Source organism: Macrobrachium nipponense, chromosome 12 (assembly GCF_015104395.2).
Source record: "Macrobrachium nipponense isolate FS-2020 chromosome 12, ASM1510439v2, whole genome shotgun sequence".
Taxonomy (NCBI): Eukaryota; Metazoa; Arthropoda; class Malacostraca; order Decapoda; family Palaemonidae; genus Macrobrachium; species Macrobrachium nipponense.
In genome coordinates this window covers 87,711,566-87,730,755 of record NC_087205.1, presented here as the reverse complement: position 1 = coordinate 87,730,755, position 19,190 = coordinate 87,711,566, and the positions used below count along the sequence as shown (strand labels likewise).

The 19,190-nt window shown below is 35.1% G+C and overlaps 1 protein-coding gene across 4 annotated transcripts in view; it reads right to left on the bottom strand.

Annotated features, from left to right (window-relative positions):
• LOC135224639 (Fanconi anemia group J protein homolog) overlaps positions 1-19,190 on the bottom strand; it is a 1,012,503-nt gene that overhangs the window by 851,276 nt on the left and 142,037 nt on the right. For all 4 annotated transcript variants that reach the window (XR_010316790.1, XR_010316791.1, XR_010316792.1 and 1 more), the window contains exon 2: positions 1,646-1,807. Coding sequence is in view for 1 of the 4 variants with exons in the window: in XM_064263852.1 (XP_064119922.1) it covers positions 1,646-1,756 (111 nt within the window). In the remaining 3 variants the exon portion in view is untranslated. The remainder of the gene's footprint in view (positions 1-1,645; positions 1,808-19,190) is intronic.

Below are 19,190 nucleotides of genomic sequence, written 5' to 3'. Positions count from 1 at the left end.
TCTTTATCATTTATTTTTCCATATTCTTTATCATTTATTCTTCCATATTCTTTATCATTTATTTTTCCATATTCTTTATCATTTATTTTTCCATCTTCCTGCATTCACTTTACCCTCCCATAATACTATGACTTGCATTTCCTTTCAGGCGTCCCCTGTCTACACATAATGACCTTTTCGCTTACTCGGGGAGTAAGCCTACAAACTACATTATTGTTGTTGTTGTTGGGTGGGTAGGAAAGATCTATGGAAGAACTTAACAAGGTCTGAAAAAGGTGCGTTAAAGATACAGGAATTTTACGATAAAATAGTTATGATTCATTTATTAGAATGAAAATGTAAAAAATAAATAATATGCCTGTTAAACAGTACAGAAAAATGATTTCTAATAAAATATAGAGTATTTATTTTAATTTTCTTTGGTGGAACAAGGCTCTATTTGACTGTAGATTTTAGCACGTTTTAATTTACGTTAAAAGTTTGGAATATAAAGTTTACAACTTATGCGTGATGGGAAAATCTTACACATGTTACGAGTCAGCTGGAGGTCGGATCACGCCTATGTTCTCTCATCTCTGCATTACTCCAACCATATAGATGTCAAACAGGAAAGAATGCATTAGAATATGTATCGATTCTATCGTAAAAACTTTGAACTGGAATTAAAGCTCTTGGACCACTCTATCCATACTAATATCAACTGGCATGCATGCACCATAAAATGCTTCGATTTATGGTAAAATCATGTATTGTAATAGCAATTATATTTTTACGATGGAAACGAAGCATACGTCAGAATACGTAAAAAAGAGAGACGGACTGGTTTGGTGCAAAAGTGTCTGAAGTACTCTCGAACTTCTCACAGAACTGTTTCATATAAAAAAGAACAAACTGATTAACAACACGTATTCTAAATATACTCACATTTACTTTTCTGCCAATTGTTTCGTCTTCTGTCTTATATCGCATATTTCCCTATATATGTATACATATATATATACTATATGTGTATGTGTGTATGTATACGTATATATAAAATGACATACTTCATCATTTAAAATGGTGAATGCGGATGCGATTTTTTTTTTTTCCTGGAGCCGTCGCTAGGAGATACGACTTTCAGTAGGAAAGCTACGGTCTGATTCTACCATTTAATTACGCATACAAGAAACATTTAACATGGTAAAACCTACATATCAAGGCTCCTGCAATTTTACTTTAGTCCTGAAGGGCAGGCAGGCTTCAGCTGCCATGTCTCTCAACGTGAAGGAAAGGATTAAAAGAGTATTCCGTATAAATGTATTTCACTAAAGTTCCAACAACGAAACGCTACTTGATGATAAAAAAAAATGTATGCGTCAGACTTCTTTTATACAGACAATCTTATTGTAATAATACTCCCAGATTTTCGTATGTAAATCTATGGTAGCTCTAGACCGCACTAATCATAATCCTATCACTTGGGAGGGGGAGGGGAGACATATTTTATGGTTTATCGTTAAGTATATAACAAAGCTTTAAAAAAGTAGAATTTAATTTATTTTATAAATAAATAAATGACAGAGAGAGAGAGAGAGAGAGAGAGAGAGAGAGAGAGAGAGAGAGAGAGAGAGAGAATAATATTATGCTTTCGTATCACACCCACCTGTGCCATCATAGCCATCTGGGAGGGGTAGGGCTTCACAGGGCACAAGACTTTAACGCCCCCTATGATGTACTCCTTCTGGGGAGGACCTGAAGCGGAAGACGACGCCATTGCAACAGCACCTTGGTGTACGTCGAAACGCCCTCGCCCTCAGCCGACGTCCTGCGAAAAGAAAAAAAGAAAGAAAAGGTAAACAATAACTGGAACGGGGCTTCCGGAGCGATGCCATCAAATGAGATATTAGTTCTATCACAAGCTGCTCGTCAATCTATCGTAAGCATTGATGCAGGAAACGTCTATGCGAATGCCACAAACTGCATTGGAACCCGAAACATACGTATCAATTAAGGTATTGTCAAGCTGTCAGTTTAGCCACAAACGCCACGACATGTCTGTCGACGGCAGACCACCTCCTCCCCAACAGAAAGCATTCCGCTGATGAAGTGAATGGGTTATTTTTAAACGCTGATATTAAAACAAATTACTAAAACGAATGGATATCATGCCTTGACGAAATAAGATATAACTGAACACCGAGTATCAACACACAACCAATCATTCTTACTCTGAATATTCAGCGTTATTTTTCTCAATTTTTCATCACAACATTAATAAAGTGAGCCTAGGACACGATGATGTGTATGACTTGAATGAAAATTCGGATGGCAAAGTTAAGAACCTTCGCTGCGATGAAATAAAATTTTGTTTTCTAAATTCGTACCTCATCCATTTCCAATTGCATTTGGCATAATCTGCTTTGTACTCATAAGAAATTGTGCAGAATAAATCCTTTTAAATTATGGTGAAGAGTTTGAATTAGAAGTAGAGTATTTCACTTTCAATCAGTTGTGTTCAGGGAATCTATCACACGTTTTCCCATGATTATTATTCCTACATATATACGTATACGTATATATATATATATATATATATATATAAATATATATATATAATATATATAATATATATCAGGTATATTATTCAGGGAATTTATCACATTTCATGCCCTTATGATATATATATATATAATATATATATATATATATATATATAATAATAATATATATATAATATAATATATATTATATATCGAGCTACAATGTCCTTTAATATCTAATTCGCTCTACCTCGGAATTAATATATTTTCATATATGCTTAACCGAAGGGAATTTTTTTTTTCTCGATAATAGACTTTGCCTGGATCGGGGCGCAAACCCAGGATACTTTCAAATCCAGGAACGTCCAGTGAAGCTTTTAACCTACTACACTCGCGGTAGTGTAGTAGGTAAAAGCTTCACTGACGTTCCTGGATTTGAAAGGATCCTGGGTTCGCGCCCCGATCCAGGCAAGTCTATTATCGAGAAAAAAAAAATTCCCTTCGGTTAAGCATATAGGAAAAATATATTAATTCCGAGGTAGAGCGAATTAGATGTTAAAGGACATTGTAGCTCAAGATATGTATATGAAACCACAGAAAAGTGATATGACATATATATATATATATATATATATATAATATATATATATATATATATATATATATATATATATATATATATATATATAAAGGTGACATCGGCTATGATAAAAAAAATTTTCCCCTACCTGTCTATTAGGGATTACTGCAAAATCATTGTACGTATTATACACCATATTTACGGAGCTGCAAGGGAAACAATCACAAACACTTGATAGCTATCAAGACCTCTGATACACAGCAACATGTGAATTTCTAAAATTGCCGAGGGCAAGTCAGAGATCCACGTAATGAAATGTCGAGAAACGAAGTATACAGAGAGAATAGGCATAACGGCCTATGGGACGGTCAACTTAACATTATATTCTTGCCCGGACTCCGAAAAAAAGCGAGACTTGACCAACACGGTGGATGTCATCCAGTGGGTAGTGATGTTTGGGAGGCCCTTGTCGCCTCCTCCAATACTGGCCGGGGGTAGGCAGATCCCCATTAGAGACAAACCTGTCTCTTAATGGAAGAAACCTTCATAAGCCCGGAAAATCAAAACAAGTACAAAATGCGCCAAAGTTTCCTCGATGCACTCCGGTTTTCTGTACAGCGTATAATGCTGTGTGAGTCGCGGCCCCTGAAGCTATAACCACGGTCCGGTGATGCCCTGTCCCATTGCGTTGCTAGAAGCACGATCTTGGCTAGCGTTAACCTCAAATAAAATCAACACTCCTGAAGCTAGAGGGTTGCAATTTGGTATGTTTGATGATTGGAGGGTGGATGATCAACATACCAATTTTCAGCCTTCTAGCCTCGGTAGTTTTTAAGATCTAAGGACGGACAGAAAAAGTGCGGACGAACAGACTAAGCCATCTCAATAGTTTTCATTTACAGAAAAATAAAAGGAGGAGAACCATAAACTTTATCAACAGAAAGAAACAGACAAGCCAAGATTCCTCACTGTCAAAGATTCCTGACTTAAAGCTGAGAGACTCCTGCACAAAAATACAGTATATAAAGATTTGCATTATTTTGAATCAGTAAAGCAGATTCTGTCATAACATCTCTTATCGAAACAAAACATTGCTGGAAACCGTGGATGGGTCACGGCAGTAACTTACTGACAAATATAACTCAAATAAAACTCACAATCTTGACAGAGCTGCCAGAATGTAACTTTCCTAAAACTAAGAACATGAAATTGACAAGCCAATCTATGTGTGTGTGTATATATATATATATATATATATATATATATATATATATATATATATATATATATAGCTACATATTATACATATACAGATGAGAGAGAGAGAGAGAGAGAGAGAGAGAGAGAGAGAGAGAGAGAGAGAGAGGAGAGAGAGAGACTGATGAAGATGTAGTAACTATGGCCATTTCAAATCATTTCCAATATCGTCTATGCGGCGTCTGTTCGAACCAAGCTCTTTAAAATCACTGCGGCATTAGAGAGAGAGAGAGAGAGAGAGAGAGGAGAGAGAGAGAGAGAGAGAGAGAGAGATCAGTTTGCTACTATGATATACTACAAGAGAAAAGAGTTTTTCAATCTACCCAAATCATCTATGATCACGAGAGAGATGAGAGAGACATGAGAGAGAAGAGAGACGAAGGAGGGTAGAAGAGAGAGATCTAGAAGAAAGAGAGCGTTTCAAATCAACTTCACCTGAAAAACTAGGTAAAAATCAACGCATCATAATGAGCTAAGAGAGATAGAAGAAGGAAGGAGATATGACGAGGAGGAAGTGAGAAGCCTCATCGAGCGCTATCAACTAATATATACCTTTGCCAACAAAAGTGGCACTCGTAGATGATAAGAGCAGTGATATTGGCACTCACAGGGCCGATTATTGGACCGCCCGGTGCAGCTGTATACATCACGCTCTCACGAAAGTGATAACTTGTTACGGGAGAAAAAAAATTAGAAAAAATAAAAGTTTTCAAAGACACCATTCAGTTTAAACAGTTGGTTTGGGTAGCTCCTCCCCCAAAAAAAAAAATAAATAACAAATAAACTAAATAAATAAATAAATTAATTAAATAAAAATTTTCAAAGGACACCTTTCAGTTTCTATAGTTGGTTGGCGTCGCTCAAAAAAAAAAAAAAAAAAAAAAAAAAAAATAAAAAAAAAAAAAAAAAAAAAAGAACTGAAATAAATAAATAAATTAAATTAAATTAAGTTTTTCAAAGACCCCTTCAGTTTATAGTTTTTTTGTTGGTCGCTCGAAAAAAAAAAAAAACCCGGAAAAAAATTAAATAAAAGATATGGTGATGGACACATAAAAAAAAATAGAAAGAAACACTTAGTTATATCTTCAGCAATAAAGCAAATGGATGAGTACACTTCCCGACATTTACGCTTTAGATTCCCTTTTTTCAAAGAGGAAATAACAGAATACGAAGAATGGACGGCAATACTGATAAATAGTAATACTAGAAAACATTTTTACATCGCAGAGAACTTAATTTTCCTTTCAAAGTATACGGTTAGTATTATAGTAATATATAAATAAATACACAATAAAAACATTAATCCCGACATCTTTTGATTTAGATCGAGGGCCTTACACACACACAACAATAAAACCCAACACACACCACACACACACACAAAGCACACAATAACTACACACACACACATCTATATTAATAATATTTTTAATTAAATATATATATACTTAGAATATATACCTATACTGCCCTGCCCTTTCCAAGCTTAATGACATGTAACCATGCCTACATACGTAACAATAATCACATTACCACCATAGTTACGCTCTAATATTAACTTACAGCAACCTTTAATTTTTCCAATGATTTCGATAATCATCTAGTAATCTTATCCAAATCATATCTCCGATTACATTCCCTATGAACCCACACATATAAAATTATTTCTTTCCAAATATTTTATCACTCTCCAGTTCTAAACAAATTCTTTTGCGCATTTCATAATACGTTTGAAACATAGACATTCCTCTATAATTAATATCCTACTAATATGTTAAATAGGTTTTTTATTATGTCATGTCGACCCACCGCAAATATTCCGACTTCCTCCAAAACAATGAATATGTAACCGTGTTAAAAAAGAAAGCAGGAATTATGTAAATACAAAACCATATTTGTAAATAATCTCAGTTATCGTCCCAATTTTAAATACCAAGTTCCGCATAATTGAATTAATACGATAAAAACAAAGTGAACCAAAATTCAATCCAGCTAACATTCAAACAAAGATGCACTCACAGAGAAAAGAAACGTGTACCAATCATCTTTCCACAGATCGGCATTTTACTTTGCCAAAGGCATCTATCCCGTAAGACAGGAAGAGAAAAGAAAACGGAAGAATGAAAACGGGAGTGAACTTACCGTAGACTTGCGTAGGTTTGGATTCTGACTCTTAATAGCCTGATCACTCTCTAAGAGCTATTAAATAAAGAACACTTAATTCAACTTCTAAATAATAAAGGAAAACAATGTAATTCATGAAGATACACATACTTATGTTCTTATCGTTAAGAAAACTGGTGCTACTTATATCAATGTACAATGCGCTGCCATTAAAAATATTATGGTAAATATGCATGACCGCAGGCTCTTAAAATATACAGTAGCACTTCCCGATAAAAGTAAAGATAGGCGAAAACAGTTAATTCTCATTTATGTAAACAGCACAAATTACTAACGTATAATCTATAATGCTGGTGAATTGGGTCAATGATCCTAGAAATCGTAAAAACTCCTTATAGTACATCATAATAACACAAAAGGAAATTGTTCATATATACGTGGTGGTGTCTGGTATAAGTTATACTTTGTGTTATGTATATATATTATATATACTATAACTATATATATATCTATAATATATATATATATATTGAATAAATATATAATAGTAAGTTATTGGGAGGAAGTGACGAATGTGTGCCCACGAACCCACTAACCAAGCTAAAATCAATAATGAAAAATAAAAGATACGTAAAAAACATGCCATAACCAGTTATGTCCAAGGAAACGCCGAAAAGTTGACAAAAAAAAGTTCGCTTTGAAAGGAGCGACAGTTCTGAGAGGAAGGGCAGGGGGTGGCGGACGGGGAAGGAAGGGGTAAGGGGGGGGGGGAATGGGGGGGGGAATGGGGAGGGGGAAGGAGAGAGGGGATTGAAGGTGTTAGGGTTAGAGGAAGGGATGTGGTTCCGTCAGATAATGATACCGGATGATCAGACGAAGAATAAGGACTAACACAGCCCACAACCCATGACCGCCCCACCCACCCACCCATCCCCCGCTCCTCTTCTCTCTCTCTCTCGTCATCTCTCTTCTCTCTCTCTCTCTCATAGGACCCACGGAATTCCAGAACCCATACACCTTTGTGCGAAGGATATATGTTCGCTGTCAATAGTTCAAAATCTCAAACCTATTCCGTGTTTGCTTATTATATAGTATATATATATCTCATTTATAATATTATCTATATAATAATATATGTATGTATATATTATATAAGCTATATATATATTTGTATATATATATATAATTAATATATATATATAAATATATATAATGCATTATATATACCTGCCCTTTCTGGTAAATTTTCTCATTCATTACCTACCTGAAGAAGAGGACCAGACAGCAGTCTCTGTAATAATGAAGTTACTTACTTTCTGTACTTTGGCGTTTTTATGGGTTCCTATTATTAAAACTGGAATTCACGGTTGTTTTTAACAGAGCACTTTTTTGTGTCCTATATATATTATATGTTATATATATATATGAATTATATATATATATAAATATAGATATATATAAGGTAATTTGTACTGGTTTCGAAAAGCATCAACATATGAAAGGAAAAATTTCTTTGAATTCAACACAAACATAAAAAAAGATTCGAACTGGCAAATGATTCCCTTACGGTAATGGAACGACCTCAAAATTTAATATCCCCCACCCTCCGCCCTCTGCCTCTGCTCCTAACCAGAAAAACCAGGGTCTGGATAACCCAAGCCGGGAGAGGAGAGGAATAGTACGTGAGCGTTCCCCTTGTGAATCGTGCACTTGGTAGTTTGCCGACTGCTGTGAGTCGCCGTTGGGTTGGCAATTACCTCGATGTGGTACCCACACACACCCATGGTATTCATCATTATCATTCTCTCTCTCTCTCCGTGTCTCTTCTCTCTTCCTCTCTCGTCTCTCTCTCTCTCTCATCTCTCTCTCATAATATTAATATATATATATCTATATGATCTATAATTATATATATATTGATCTACGCATACCTATATATAGATATATTGTTCTATATATATATATCATATATAGATATATATTAATATATATATATATAATATATTTCTATATATCTATCTATAATATAATATTATATGTATAATATAGTATAGTATATATATCTATTATAATAATGTAGTGTCTCTGTGCGATAAGTTCGTCATTCTGCAAGCAGTCTAAAGCAATTCTCAACCCGTTAAAATTAAAACACGCAAAGCCGGCTCGTACAAACACGAAATTGTCTTATTACGTATTTGTATTTAAATGCCTTTATCTTAATATTTTCTTCATATTAAAAAAAAATTAAAAAAAATTGATTTAAAAATAAAAGATAAAACATCTTTCCTTGAGGACAAATTAATGTCAGTTGTAAGGGCACAAACCCTTTAGTAAAGAGACAAGAGTATTCATCAACTTGAAAGTCTTTTCTGTTTTGTCCATGATACCTACAGTAATCTAAAGAAAAGTGGGATTGGAAAAAATCCTTATTACCAAATTCTTGAGAGACCTTACAGACCTTACAGACCTTACATCTTGTTCGGGTGGCCCCAGGTCCCCTCAGTGCTGAGGGCAACCTCTAAGTGTCCCTACCAGAGAGTTTGCTAAGTAAACACTTCCTTCCGGTATATTTTTCGCATCTTCCAATCTTGGCGATTGGTCCTGGGATGGCAGCTTTAGATATTTGTCGAGCTTATTCTTAAACACATCTACGCTCACTCCTGATATATTCCTCAGATGAGCTGGCAACGCATTGAATAGACGCTGCATTATCGATGCTGGTGCGTAGTGGATTAATGTCCTGTGTGCTTTCCTTATTTTTCCTGGTATAGTTTTGGGCACTATTAATCTACCTCTGCTTGCTCTTTCTGATATTTTTAGTTCCATGATATTTTCTGCTATTCCTTCTATCTGTTTCCATGCCTGAATTATCATGTAGCGTTCTCTTCTCCTCTAGACTATATAATTTTAAGAATTGTAGTCTTTCCCAGTAGTCTAGGTCCTTAACTTCTTCTATTCTAGCTGTAAATGACCTTGTACACTCTCTATTTGTGCAATATCCTTTTGATAGTGTGGGTACCATATCATATTGCAATATTCAAGTGGACTACGAACATATGTTTTTATACAGCATAATCATGTGTTCAGCTTTCTTGTTTTGAAGTGCCGTAACAACATTCCCATTTTTGCTTTACATTTTGCCAACAGAGTTTGCTATTTGATCATTGCATAACATGTTCCTATTCATCATCACACCAAGGTCTTTAACTGCTTCCTTATTGTGATGGTCTCATTATTAGGTCCCTTATATGCATATAGCTTTCTTTCTCTGTCTCCATAATTTATTGATTCAAATTTATCAGAGTTAAATACCATCCTATTTACCTCTGCCAATCATATACTTTGTTAAGGTCTCTTTGTAGAGCGTTCCTATCTTCATCACAAGTAATTTCTCTACTTATTCTTGTGTCAACTGCGAAACTACTCACTACCGAATCTTTAACATTATTGTCTATGTCTTCAATCATAATAACAAACAGTATTGCAGCTAACACCGTACCTTGCGGCACACCGGATATTACCTTGGCTTCATCCGATTTCTCGTCGTTTTGCAATAACTATCTGTTTTCTGTGTGTAAAAATTCTTTTAACCATCTTCCTACTTTATCCACGATATTGTGTTTTCTAATTTTCTTCGCTAATATTTATTGGTCTACTTTATCAAAAGCTTTTGCAAAGTCTAATAAACCACATCTGTTTCATTTCCGCTTTTCATATTTTTTGAATATGTTTTTCACGGTGGACTAACAGTTGGGTTTGTGTACTTTTTCGGGTACGAAACCATGTTGTCCTTTTATTAAACAAATTGTTTTTTATTAAATGTTTCATAATATTTTTCTTCATTACCCTTTCATACACTTTCATAATGTGTGAGTTAGACTCACAGGCCTATAATTACTTGCCTCTAGTCTTGATCCCACTTTTGAAAGTAGGGGTAATATATGCTAATTTGTGCTCAATCATATATCTTGCCTGTATCACACTTTGTCTTAATAATATTGCAAGTGGCTTTGCGATAGAAATGAACTACGTTCTTTAACAAAATAGCAGGAATTCCATCAGGCCCTGCAGCAGCTCCATTTTTTAATTTCATTAATAGCCTGCACAATATCAGCTTCATTAATATCTATGTCAGCTAAATATTCACTATTTTCATCCCTTACTTCTATATCATTATCTTCATTATCTATTCTAGGGGTGAATTCTCTCTTATATCGTTCTGCCAGTAGTTGCAAATTTCCGTTTTCATTTCCTGTTTCTTCGTTAATCTCCCTTCAATTCTCAGAGGGCCTATTTCTATTCTTCTTTCTTTTATTCATCTTCTTCGCATATGAGTATAATAGTTTGGGGTTTTGCTTGATATTAATAGGGTTTTTTCTTCCAAGTCCCGTTTTCATTTTCTTTGATTGTATAATCTTTTGTTCTGCATTTTTCTATCTTACTTTTTAGTTCTATAACTTTCCATGCATTTTTTTCTTTTGCAAGACCTTTTTTCCACTTTCTGATTTTCTGGAACAAGATCCTTCTGTCTCTTGGTATGCATGAATGGATGTTTACTTTTCTTCTTCGGTATATATTTTTCCACATATCTCCAATATTTTATATAATATCTCCGTATTTACCCTTATGTCATCACTTACGAAAATGTTATCCCAATCTTTGTTTAATTCTTCATTAATTTCTGACCATTTTATATTTTTTACTGTAGAAGTTGTATTTTCCATATCCTTCCCACTTTTTCATTTCTTGCTTATCTCTATTTTCACTTGCTTTGGAATGAACTGTTAATTCTATGACATTATGGTCTGAAATACTCGCATTATAAACTATTATTTCTTTAACATAATTCATCTCGTTCACAAATACTAGGTCTAAAGTATTTTCCTTTCTTGTTGCAGGTGATTTATTTGTTGAATGTTGTATTCTAGTAGCATATCTAATAGCTTTTCAAATTGCCTCTTATCTTCTGCACTACTATTACTCTCTTTTTTATATGTATAAGTACAACCACAATCTCCTATTCGTTCTTTCCATTCTACGAAAGGAAAGTTGAAGTCACCAGATAGGAGAATAGTCCAGTCCTTGTGATTTCTACATATATCATCCAATTTTTTCAATTTATTATGTCAAAACTCTTTAGTATTAGGAGGTCTATATATTACTATGTTCATCAATTTTTCAGATTCAAATCTACCGCTATTAGTTCACATTCTGAGTTTACTATATTTCTCATATATTTTTCCTTGTTTTTGTCTTTCCATATTATTGCGGTTCCCCTTGATTCCTATTTTTTCTATCTGATCTATAAGTTTGGAACCCTTTTATTTGATCATCATTCCCAGTCTCTTGGGGAATACCAGGTTTCACTTATATTCATTATATCTATTTTCTTTTCATTTTGGGTTAGTTCTTCTAAGTACTCTATTTTTCTTTTTGAGTTACTCGTAACTAAACCCTGCGCATTCATCACTATGATGGTTTGCGTGTTTTCTCCTTCATTTAATACTGATAGTAATAAGGATTTTCCCAAGTCTCTTTCCTGTTCTGGTATGTTGTTCTTTTTTTCATTTCCAGAAATTCTGACATTAAAAATCCAACTTTTCCATAATATTTGATCTTCCTTCATCATAATTATTAATTTTGTGTCTGAATCTGCAATTTTCTCCGTTTCTGCAATATCCTCTTGCATAATAAATACAGTTATTATCTCTTGAGTAGAATTTCGGAGCTGATGCTTTGAAATTTTTGCTGACACCTCTGCATATCTCATTGGTGGTTTGCTTTTCTCTTTTACCTGATATTCTTGATTTCTCTCTTTATTTGTTTCTTTCTTCTTATTTTGGATTTTATTACTTGGTTGGTTATTTATTTGATTATGATTCATGGCTACAGGGTGCATATATTTGCATTTTTTGTCGAAACTTACATCCTTTTCCTTCTTTTGTCTTTTAGGTTTTTACTATTTTTGGATGCAGATCTCTGCAATCATCCCCATATATCCATCTAAGTATGCACATTTACCATATATTTCATAGTTTTGACATATCTTAGGATGTGTAGTAACTCTTTCTCCAAATCTGCAATTCCCTCTTTTCAAAAAGGTTGCAGATTTTTGTCTTTCTTGTCTATTTTTCCTCTTTCCCGTCATTGTATAGATCTGGGTAGAGCTCCTTCGGGATTTGCTTTTTCTGTTGTCATTATCGTAATTTATTTCTTCGTAGGTATGCTGCTTTATTGCCTCATATGTAGTATCAATGAGTATCTCTGCATCCATACTTTTATCTTGTTCTTTGTTTTCCTTATTTTTTTCTGTCATTTCATTTTGTTTACTTCTCCTTCCGTTTTTCCTCTTCTTCTTTTTCTTCTTCTTCTTCCTCTTCCTCTTCTTCTTCATCATCAACACTATTTGTACATTCAATCTTGATTTAATAACATTGTCTATCCATGATAGACATGTTGAACAAAAAATTCTTGTATCTTTTCTCAAATCTTGTATTACCTCAGCACACTGTGGATGGGTTCGGAATGTTGCATGCAGCACATTTTCTGATTAGGTTTGTGGATTGACTATGCTATACCAAACCTTACACAGTTTGCATGCTTTTGGCATTCTTTTTCCTAATGCATCAATTAGTATATTCACAAGATTTACCTTATTCATTTTCTTTGTCGGAATATGTTGGTTTATGTATATTTTCTTTATGAGTCTCTTGATCACTTGGATTTTATTTGGAACTTCTTCAATTATTTTCAAGATGTTTTCATTAGATTGTTCCAGTTTGAAGGATTATATCCTTCTAATATATCTATGAATGCTTTTGTATCTTTTTGGTTAGGACTGTTGCTGATTTCATAGATGAGAAATGCCAGTTCCCTTCTGCTACCTCATCGTATTGTGAATCTGCTAAGCACGCCAAATTACGCCACCTTTTCCCGCAGTTGGAACTTACTGCCATCTTGTTCTGATTTATAGTATTACACTTGATAAACTAACTTAGAAGACGCTTTATCCTACTATTTTCACACTAATCTTATCACCGATAGTTCACGAACACTTCTAGATATTTCTCAAATTCTAGTCGTATGTTAAACTTGTGATATCTGTTGATTATTGTGACTTCACGCGGGTACGTCTCACCAAGCAAGATGGCTACTACGAGAGCACGAGAGAGAGAGAGAGAGAGAGAGAGAGAGAGAGAGAGAGAGAGAGAGAGATATTTTTTAAGAAATAATTGGAAAATGGACGGGAAAATGTACGTAAATTTCTACATATATATATATATATATATATATATATATATATATATATATATGAGAGAGAGAGAGAGAGAGAGAGAGAGAGAGAGAGAGAGAGAGAGAGAGAGAGAGAGAGAGAGAGTTTCATCGGTGAAATGTACGAAAATGAATTTCTACAAAACAGAGGGGAGAGAGAGAGAGAGAGAGAGAGAGAGAGAGAGAGAAGAGAGAGAGAGAGAGAGAGAGGGTTAAGTGGCAATCGGTGTCAGAAACCGAAGTGCAGTAATGAGGGACAGTGTCTGGTGTTCCAGGAATGTCCCACTGGAATCTCGTTTTAGCCCCTAACAGTGGCCCTATTGACAAATGATTGAGGAAAGGGGCATATTGGGGAGGGGTTGTAAGGGGAAGCTGACATGGTTGATGGGGGGAGGGGTGGGGGAGGAGCGATAATTACCTGGGAACCGTATGAAAGAACACCCAAGAATTTTTAAGAATTCTTAACAGTGAGATAAATATTACACCTCGGTTGTAGGAATTGCTGTGGTTAATTTTGGTTATAATAATAATAATAATAATAATAAAATAATAATAATAATAATAATAATAATAATAATAAAATAAAAATAATAATAATAATAATGGTGAAGAAACTCCAGGGTGGTTAAGTATGGAAATTATTTATCTATATATATATTATATATAATATTATATATATTAATAATTATATAATATATATATATATAAGTCATATCACATTTCCGTGATTCATATAACATATATCGAGCTACAATGTCCTTTAATATCTAATTCACTCTACCTCGGAATTAATATATTTTCATCTATGCTTACCGAAGGGGAATTTTTTCTCGATAATAGATTTGCCTGGACCAGGGCGCGAACCTATGGATCCTTTCAAACCCAGGAACGTCAGTGAAGATTTTTCCTCTCGCGGTGGTGGTGTAGTAGGAAAAAGCTTCACTGACGTTCCTGGGTTTGAAAGGATCCCATAGGTTCGCGCCCTGGTCCAGGCAAATCTATTATCGAGAAAAAATTCCCCTTCGGTTAAGCATATATGAAAATATATTAATTCCGAGGTAGAGTGAATTAGATATTAAAGGACATTGTAGCTCGATATATATATATATATATATATATATATATATATATATATATATATATATATATATATATATATATATAAACGAGAGCTTTCAAAAACCTCCTCGATTCTCCTTCTCAATCTATTCACAATCCTCTACTTTTATAACTTCACTCATTTTTACCGAAATCTATTGTACATTCTACAATTTCTCTCAAAGCTACTAATACCCGAGACGACTCATTTCCACACTAAGCCAATAAGTCGCCCTTCTATATTCGAACCTAAGCTTTACTTTCATCATAAATACTTTCAATCTATCTCGTCAAACTACTGCTACACCTTACATAACCATCATGATCTATACTGCACGGGGGAAAAAGGTAAACGTTTTCAGTGTCTGCAGCCCCAAATGAACGTATTCAACTCTACCGAATATATATATATATATATATATAATATATATATATATATATATATATATATATATATATACATATATATATAAAATACGAATATATATACATATATATATATATATAAATATATATATACGTTGTTTATTCTATCTATCTACCTATGTATGCACATACACAAATTATATATATATATATATATATATATATATATATATATATATATAATATATATATATATATATATATATATATATTACATCACAATTCACCATAAGCATTTTCACCAGACTTGGGACCTTTCTCCGTGTGTGGCAAACCTCCCAACCTAAATCATGAGTGTGAGTGTGTTGTGTATAAGCTGGCAATGAAATTAGAATTAAATTAGATAATTACCTTTAATGATCACGAAGCAGCCTACGAAACAGAATGCCTAAGTGACCCCAGATTCAAGGTACAGAGAACGCTATCCGGTCAGCCAGTCAGATGTTGGGCAGTGACCATGAAAACCACTTTCCTCTTTTAATTGAAGATACATTACACATCTGTCAAGCGAATATGTGACATACATACACAGTAATAAACAAGTGTGTGATATATATATAAATAAATAAATAAATAAATAAATGAAATAAATATATAAATATTATATATATACATACTACATACATACTACATACATACATATCATACATACATACATATTACATACTTATATATATATATATATATATATATAAGAGCCAATTAAAACAACAAAACATACTCGCAGATGTCATATTAAAATTTCATCTTTTTTAGCAGGTAAGCAGGCAACTGCTTAAAAAAATATAAAAAAATAAAAAATTTATTAATGTGTTGGCTTTAAAAATAGAAAAAAACTTATTAAAGCGTTGCAGTTCTCCATTAAGTCATTACCAAGAGCTCAAATATTCTGCATCGAGAGTCTTGACTCATACAGGGTGAGAGAGAGAGAGAGAGAGAGAGAGAGATACATTCTCATAGCACAATGTTAGTAACAAATCAAATCGAAGACACTTCAATATTTTAGGGCAGAAAAGTACACAATCTAAAAAGATCTTTCCAGTCAGACAGCACATTTACCACAGCAGATCTCTCTCTCTCTCTCTCTCCTCTCTCTCTTTTTCTCTCTCTCTCTTCTCTCTCTCTCTCCTCTCTCTCCTCTCTCATTCCGTCTGTCACACCCTCCCACCCTCCCACCCACCCACCCGCCCCTTCCCACCGAAACGCCTACCTACCTTCCCGGGCCGTTGTTATCCCCGTACGGTACACGAAGGGGGAGGAAAGATACCTGCCACTCGGCGATTTACCTACGAGTTGTTGGGAGTCACTTGCCAAGCGTTAATGAGGTATAATGGAGCACAGGGGAACTAGGAGAGGATTCGGCGATGTTACAGAGAGAAATAATAAGAACAATGGAGAGATGGTGAAGAGCGATACCACCCGATGACGACCACGATAATGCCGATGCCCGGTGCCACTTCGGTTTGCATTCCTGCGGTTTTGGGATACGCCTTTCGCCCTTACGGTCGCTTGAGGGTGAGGCTACCCCCCCCCCCCCCCCCACCCCCCCCCCCCCCCCAACCCCCCAACTTTTATCCAAGGTATCTGACCGTTTATTTGTCTCTTTATCTCGGGTCTTTGTCTTGACCAATTAATATCTATATACTGGTTTTTAAAATCTGCTGCTAATGTTGCACAGGATTAGGAATAATTCTCTCTCTCTCTCTCTCTCTCTCTCTCTCTCTCTCTCTCTCTCTCTCTCTCTCTTACTACTACTACTACTACTACTACTACTCCGCGGATAGTTTTCCTAATAAACCCTAATTAAATCAGAAAAGAAACACTTGTCATACGTTTCCCAGTAAACAGTAAAATTTTTATCGCAGTTCAAGTACAAAGTTTTTATGCCTGCGTTTCTGAGATACCAAACTGATAAAACCGTATGATTTCTTTAATCACCATCTTACTGGGGCTTTCGATGTCACATGACTGGAGACTGGACAAAACGTGAATGAGTATTATGAATAAAAAAAAAATCCGCAAAATTACGTTTGTGTTGAACATTTAAAAAAGTATATGAACTTATAGAGCGTGAACTCTAAAAGCGCGTAAAATACAGGGTGTCCATAAAGTCCAAGTACCATTACAAGTATCTATTACTCAGAATGGTACTGGGACTTTATGGACACCCTGTATAGGCAACTACATTCACATAAACATTAAAAAAAAAAGTATGGCGCCGCTGCCACCAACTTTAATTCCCATGAAAAACTCGTTATCAAGAAAATGAAAAAACTAAAAATCGAAGGACTGAGAAAACAACACACACAAAAGTGAAAAGGAAAATAATGGAACCAACCGACGATTGGAAGAAAGAGATAAAGGCAGCAGAATTCCAAGAGGAAAAGAAAAGTATCCGAAAGAGTAAATAGTCTGGTGGCAGGTAATCTACCTTCTCTTTCGAAGAACAAACCATCCCGAAAAAGTGTAACGACTTGAGAAGGACCCTCGATCACCAAGTTGGGGACCCTTGGGTCTCGTCAGTACGTGTATAGGTGACCATCAACTAATCCCGGATGCTGCTGGTGCATCAACTCTCTCTTGAATCATCGGTAAAAATTCCGACAGACCTCAGAAGTCTGGTGGGGAGGACATCTGTCTATCTATCTATCTATCTAACTAACTAGATTTAACCAGCCTTGGACTAGCACGGGCTCTTGCTCTTCAGCAACCCGTAAGGAGCGGCATGAGTTACAAGACTCACTATGAGGTTCAAAGGACAACATAATGAGAAAGGAACGTGGAACTCATTAGCAAAAAAAAAAAAAATTAAATAAATAAATAAATAAATTAAATCACAAAACAGAAAAAATAGCAGTGTGGGCTGCAGAAAGTTAAGTTATTCATGAAACGAAAATACAAAATTGAAATTGTACAATAAACTAACAAACAACTACAATATACCTGGCAATTAACCAGTAATGCGAGGGGGTTTCCCGAGCTCGTTGAAAGCGACCAAGAAATGGTTGTAAAGTTAAATGTTAGAAAGTAATTTAATATCTAGTAAGTCCACGATTGCACACTTGATGACGTCTCTGCGCAGGAATAAGGTTTTAAAGAAAACATTAGACAATAAAAAATTTCTTCTTTTTCCCAGGAAAGGGCAGAGATTTACCTTAATACCAAAATTTCCCTGTTGCCAAGCCACGAAACAGACAGGGGTTGATAAACTATATTTTCTATTTCGGGGGCACGAAATCGTTCCTGTGGGATAGAGTATGGACACATTTATATGCAAATACACAAACAGGCAACACCAAGCCAATGATACGAGAACATACACTCAGCACATACCAATAATGTCTGAGGAATGATATACCGCTCAAAGACCCAGTCACTAGTACATCCTCAGAGACTTTCCCAGGAAACTGTTTTAAAGCTCCACAATACCCACAGGCTGATAACAGCCAGCGTCCGCAAGACTCCAACAACAGTCCTTATCGGCGAGCATCTTGTTATCTCCTCTCTCAGCATCGGTAATCAAGGCCCAAAACTAATCGCTGGAATACATAATGAACCAGCGAGATTATGCATGGAGCCACAATAAGCGTATCTCATCGATGTTATCTTATCTCGTGCAAGATTGAAAACCCGAACAAATCAAGACGGTTCGAGCATGCGCACTACCAAGTAGCGGACGCCAACGCATAAAGTAGCAGGAGCACAGACAAACAAGCAAGCACGCACACACACACACACACACAACTGAAGACTCGCTGGAAACGCAATCTAGTTATCCAATTAAAATCTAAATCAAAATAAGGACGAGCATTTGCAACGCAAATATGCAAACCTCACCTCGCACAAAAGAAAGCCAAGTCGGCAGACGCAAGCACGCATGATTCACCGCAAAGGCAACCATTTGCTAATGA